Source organism: Amblyomma mixtum, chromosome 7, assembly GCF_055824585.1.
Source record: "Amblyomma mixtum isolate Tamu chromosome 7, ASM5582458v1, whole genome shotgun sequence".
NCBI lineage: Eukaryota > Metazoa > Arthropoda > Arachnida > Ixodida > Ixodidae > Amblyomma > Amblyomma mixtum.
The window spans coordinates 13,676,456-13,681,977 of record NC_143018.1 but is presented as its reverse complement, the minus strand read 5'-3'; the positions used below and the strand labels follow the sequence as shown (position 1 = coordinate 13,681,977).

The window sequence follows — 5,522 nt, the reverse complement described above, 5'->3', positions numbered from 1 at the left end:
ACCTTAATAATATGCAACTTAAAGTCAATTGTGCTGCTGCCAGTCGCTGAGAGCAGATCACTGACAAAGCGTCGCAAAACTAATGTTCTGTTAGGCTGCATCTATTTGTATGCTGCATTCTAATGCATTAAATGATTGCACGATGCACAAAGCCCCAAATCTCATGTTCAGCCCACATCGTCAGTGCTTTGTAGGAGCCTACAAAGCACTGACAGTGGAAGGAGCAAGGTGAAAAGAAAGATCACAAACAGTAATTTCCCCAAAAATGTGAAAACAGCCTACCAAAGGAAGTAAATAGAACTTGGTTGCACCATCTAAACTAAACAGCTGTGAATCTTTGTTCCAGCCCTTAGCAGAAATTACTTATGCAATCTGCCAAGCCACATCGGCAAGAAACGTTGATTTTCGTCAAAGGTTCTACCTTTAAAAGTTTCGCATTATGCAACAGGCCATTAAGCGCTCTTTAAAATGTGACATGCTGCATATACTAGATGTTTATGCATACACCAAGTGCGAGTATACGCAGGATCTGCATACACTACTCGACGAAAAGGTATAGAGACCCCAGTCACGAACACCATGTTCCATTACGACATAGTGACAGCAATGGACTCAATGTAACCTACCCCTATATATAGCCTTCATTGATTACGAGAAAAGCATTTGAATCGGTGGAAACCTCAGCTGTCATGCAGGCATTGCGGAAACAGGGTGTAGAAGAGTGTTATGTGAAAATATTGGAAGATATTTATAATGATTGCACAGCTACCATAGCCCTCCATTAAGTCAGCAATAAAATTCTAATAAGGAAAGGTGTCGGGCAGGGAGACGCCATCTCGCCAATGCTTTGCACCGCCTGTTTACAGGAGATATTCCGGGTCCTGAAATGGGAACAGCTGGGGATAAGAGTTAAAGGAGAATACCTGAGTAATTTGCGATTCATTGATGACATTGCCTTGCTAAGTCACTCAGGACATGAACTGCAAAGCATGATCAATGAGTTAGACAGGCAGCGCAGAATGGTGGGGTTAAAAATTAGCACGCAGAAAACCAAAATAATGTTCAACAGTCTAGCAAGGTAACAGCAGTTCGCAATTGGTAGCCAGGTGCTGGAAGTAGTAGGAGAATACGTCTACTTAGGGTAGGTAGTGACAGCTGATCCGAATCATGAGATGGAAATAACTAGAAGAATGGGATGGAGCGCATATGGCAGGTTCTCTCGGATCATGAATGGCAGTTTGCCAATATCCCTCAAGAGAAAAGTATAGAACAGCTGTATCTTACCGGTACTCGCCTATGGGGCAGAAATGTGGAGGATAACAAAGAGGGTTCAGCATAAGTTAAAAACAACGCAGTAAGCTATGGAGAGAAAAATCATTGGTGTAACATTAAGAGATCGGAGCCGGGCAGAGTTTGTGAGGGAACAAACGCTGGTTAATGATATCCTAGTCGAAATCATGAGGAAGAAATGGGCTTGGGCAGGGCATGTAATGCGAAGGCAACATAACCGCTGGTCCATAAGGGTAACGGAGTGGATTCCAAGAGAAGGCAAGCATAGCAGGTGGCGGTAGAAAGTTAGGTGGGCGGATGAGATTAACAAGTTTGCGGGGATACGGTAGCCACAACTAGTAAAGGACAGGGTTAATTGGAGAGACATCGGAGAAGCCTTTGCCCTGCAGTGGGCATAGTCGGGCTGACGATGACGATGATGAATACTCAGACTGCAATCAAAAGCCAAGGCTCTTCATCCTCTCACTTCAGCATTTCTATCTGCAGGTCAGTGGGGAAAAATGTACACGATGTGCAACGCGCCATGTGTGACAAGCTTCTTCCCATCCAGAAACTTTCAATGTAAATGCACTCATTAATTATGCACAGTACCATCTGAAATGGTGTCACAGCACAAAAATAAATGTGTGGTGGAAAAACAGGCCAGCTGCAATAGTGAACTTGGAACAACAGATGGGCTACTTTTGAAAAACGACTTTTAATAGAAAAATAATGCCGACGGATTTTGATGCACATTCGTTCATTCACGTGGCATTTCCAGAGCAAGTTGCATGCGCATGCTTCAAGAAATGTGCATGCAGACACACCCCCCAACCCAAACATGGTCATTGCCTGTGACACCTCACTGCTAACCCGACGGGGCTGAGATCGAAGTTGCCTCAGAAGCCTTGCGACTTAAATATGACAATTAGTTCCACCGCTCGGCAATATTCTACCCACACCCTTCTCCCCTGCCCCAAATACCACTGACCTAGAGCAGCAAGTAATGCCACCACCAGGGGAGAATACTTACACAAATTAAAACAAGAGCATGACTTCGCATTTATAAAAGAAATTCAGAACAAGGAGTTCGCGCCAATCCCTTCATTTGTACCAAGGGCCGACGGATGCCTTCGTCCAGACGGCAGCTTGCGCTAGCCACATTACACTCCTCTTTTTTTCAAGTCCACAGAAGTCTTTCACAAGCCTGAGTGTGCAGCGGGACGTTCCAGTTGAAAGCCATCACTCTGCAGTGCCTACCAAAGTACAGCTCCACGTTCCACCATGTACAGTCTTCTAGAACTGCAGCAGCCATAACTAAAAAAAAAAAAAACCCATGCTTGTGAATCTTCTTGGCATTGGAAGTTTAGCCTTCCCCTTTAGTTAGGCCTAGCGACCCCACTCCTGAAAAGGCTAATGGGTCATCACCTCCAGTAGTCCATGAGTGTTGTTGCATTGCTCGTTCAGTCATCATCAGAGCCCTCACTTGCTGCCAAATCCGAGTCCTCCACTGCGCTGTCCTCTTCATCAGCCCTGTCCTCTTCGTCTTCAGAGATGTCCCACTGTGGGTGAGTCTCCTGTACCTTCTGTGCCGGCTTAACATCGAGCCGGAGGTTCTGCATGACATCCAGGTCGCGGTACGAGTCGCTACGCACGTGTAAAGTGTAATGGTAGATCCCTGTTCTTGATGGAGCTGTAAACTTGAGGACCACCTCCTCTGTGTCAACTAAGTTCGTTACCAAGAAGGGCACTGTGGATAGGCTCCTCTGCTTCTTGTCAACCAGGTACACCCACCAGAACTCCTGCTTGTCATCAGGAAACAGCGGGCAGTGCACACTGTGCGATCGCCGCGACTTCTTCTCAAGGTTCTTGTCCTTTTTGGAGACCTTGTGCTGGATGCTCTGCCAGTCATCCTCCTCCTCTGCTGGTGCTGAGCTCTGGCTGGTCACACTGTTTCGCTGTTGCCTAGTCGTCTGCTTCTCACTGTGCCTTTCATCATCGCTGTCATCGTAGTCACTGTCTTCGTCATTGTCAGCCCCGTCGTGGTGCTCTTCTTCCCGCGCTGGCTGTGGGTGTGCCTCCTCTTTCGTTTCTGTTGCTGCTGGTGCCGCCTGCTGCTTTTTGCCCTTTCCCTGTACAGCGTTCTTCTTCTTCCCTTTGCCGCCTTTCCCGCCTTTTTTCTTGCGAGACTTGTCCCAACTCTTGTGCTTGTTGTTGGCAGCGCTCCGCACATGCGGCGAATTGTCCTTGACTGCATCTCCCGCTGCAGTTTCGGCATCTTCAGCACCGGATGCCTCCTCTGCTTCCGGTTGCGCATTATCTTCTTTCGCGTTGGACAGCAGGGGCCTCCTGGTCAGTGTCGCCGTGACTGTCACAATCGACTCGGCCGTGATGACGCCTTCGTCCTCGTCGTCTAAGACCTCCGTGCTCACACTAAGTTCAATGAGAGGCAACCTCTCAAGGCAAGTGAGGATGTCCTCGTACTGTTCGTCGCTGAGGTTCCGGAACAGCGCACGCCTGTCGGCAGCAGGAAGTGCGCAGAGCTGGTGCAAACTACGGATTGACCTGCGCTTGCCGCTCAGGTGCTTCAACGATTCCTCCGTGACGTGTGGGAGCTGGAGGAATGGGTGACTGTGCTCCCACTGTGCCTGCACGAGCAACGCGCTCAGACGCATGGCAGCTTCCAGCGTCTCAAGACTGGGGACCCTCGAAATCCTGCCGGCCAAGCCCAGCATGGTCAGCTGAGAAGCGCAGTGCACGAACTCTGCAAGCAGCGCGGGGCACTTGCGCAGGATGTAGCACCTATCCTCGTCCAGGCCGGGACTCAGTGGGATGCGGAGCATGTGTGCATAGAGCAGCGCACGCGCCTTGATGCTGTACTCGTAGCAGAGCGGCCGCTCGCGGTTCTTCTCGTTGAAGTTTGGCAGCTGCTTGATGAGGGCAGGCAGCTCGACGTCGTCTGTGGGGCGCAGCACGATCTCCGGGTTGTGGCTTTTCTCGAATTCCAGTGAGGCGGCCAGGACCATGATAACGCGGCGCAGAATGAGCAGGTGACACTTGTTGATGAAGTACAGGTAAAGGTGTGAAGTGTCCAGCAGGACCTGGTCCTCGCCGTACTTAGCGGAGCGATACCACCACACGCCCACAGCGACCGGCAGCGCGATCATGAAGACAGCTGCGTACAGGCCGAGCACCCAGAGCGAGTTTTCCTTCTCGACAATCCACGACGGCAGGGCGATACCGAACGACGTGGCCCCAGGACCGTCGGGGTTGCCGTATGTCTCCCAGTTTTTGCGCGCCTCTTCGTCAGTGAGCGCTGCGTATGCCTTGGCAATCATCATGAACTTCTGCTCGTCGCCAGTGTCCTTGTCCGGGTGGTATACCAAGCTGAGCTTGTGGTACGCCTTGCGTATGGCCCGTTCCGACGACGACGGATCGATCTCAAGGATCTCGTACGGGTCCCACTTGACGAAGTCGTGCTCCAGGTGAGCCACCTTGTACGCGGTGGCCGCCATGGCCAACCAGCCGAGCACTATGAGCACGCGGACGACGTTATGCTTGGTGCGGCGCCACGGCTGGTTGACGCGCAGACGCCGGGTCTTGTCCAGGCACTGCGGGCAGCGACAGGAGCGGCGACCGCCGCTGCCGCCCTTCTTGTCGTCCGAGGCACGCTCCTCTTTGGGCCAAAAGTAGTAGGTGCAGGGGATCACGACCAGCGCGAGAAACGAGAGCAGAAAGTAGAAGAAAGTGCCGCCGCTCTCGTCATACTGAAATTTCGCACCGGCCATGTTGAGCCCACGACGAGGCCAGCCTCCGGCGACGACACAGAAGCCGAGCGAGCGAGGTGTACCACGTCTTCAGCGTTTCCGGCTCACGTCGGCTGTGACACGTGACACCAACAGCTTTGGTTCAGCAGCACGCTGTAAGGAGACGCCACCATCGTTGTAGCTATTCATAAATTATTTATTCTTTTCCAATTATTATCTCGTAAAATGAGTACAGAATGTCCACCTCAATATATAGCGCTTTTATGCGGTGCCTGTATGCAAAGCACGGTTATGCAAATTGTTATATTTTGTTCACTTGTTTTCGCAGTCCCCAACGTCCCCCAGCATCTCAATGTGTCCTTACAACCGAGAATACCACTGAAAATACATAAATAATTCGGCAGTACTTCCGGGAAGCAATATTATTGCGCATACAAATTTGTTTCTTTACCTGCAAACGTCCATGGGAAACATACAGGTACGCAT

At 50.6% G+C, this 5,522-nt stretch overlaps 1 protein-coding gene across 1 annotated transcript; it reads right to left on the bottom strand.

Moving 5' to 3' along the window:
- Positions 1-1,968: 1,968 nt before the first annotated feature.
- Positions 1,969-5,162, bottom strand: Sec63 (translocation protein Sec63). The gene has a single exon (XM_089551750.1). It carries the CDS (start codon positions 5,055-5,057, stop codon positions 2,733-2,735), a length of 2,325 nt encoding a protein of 774 aa, XP_089407876.1. The 5' UTR covers positions 5,058-5,162; the 3' UTR covers positions 1,969-2,732.
- Between the last annotated feature and the right edge of the window lie 360 nt (positions 5,163-5,522).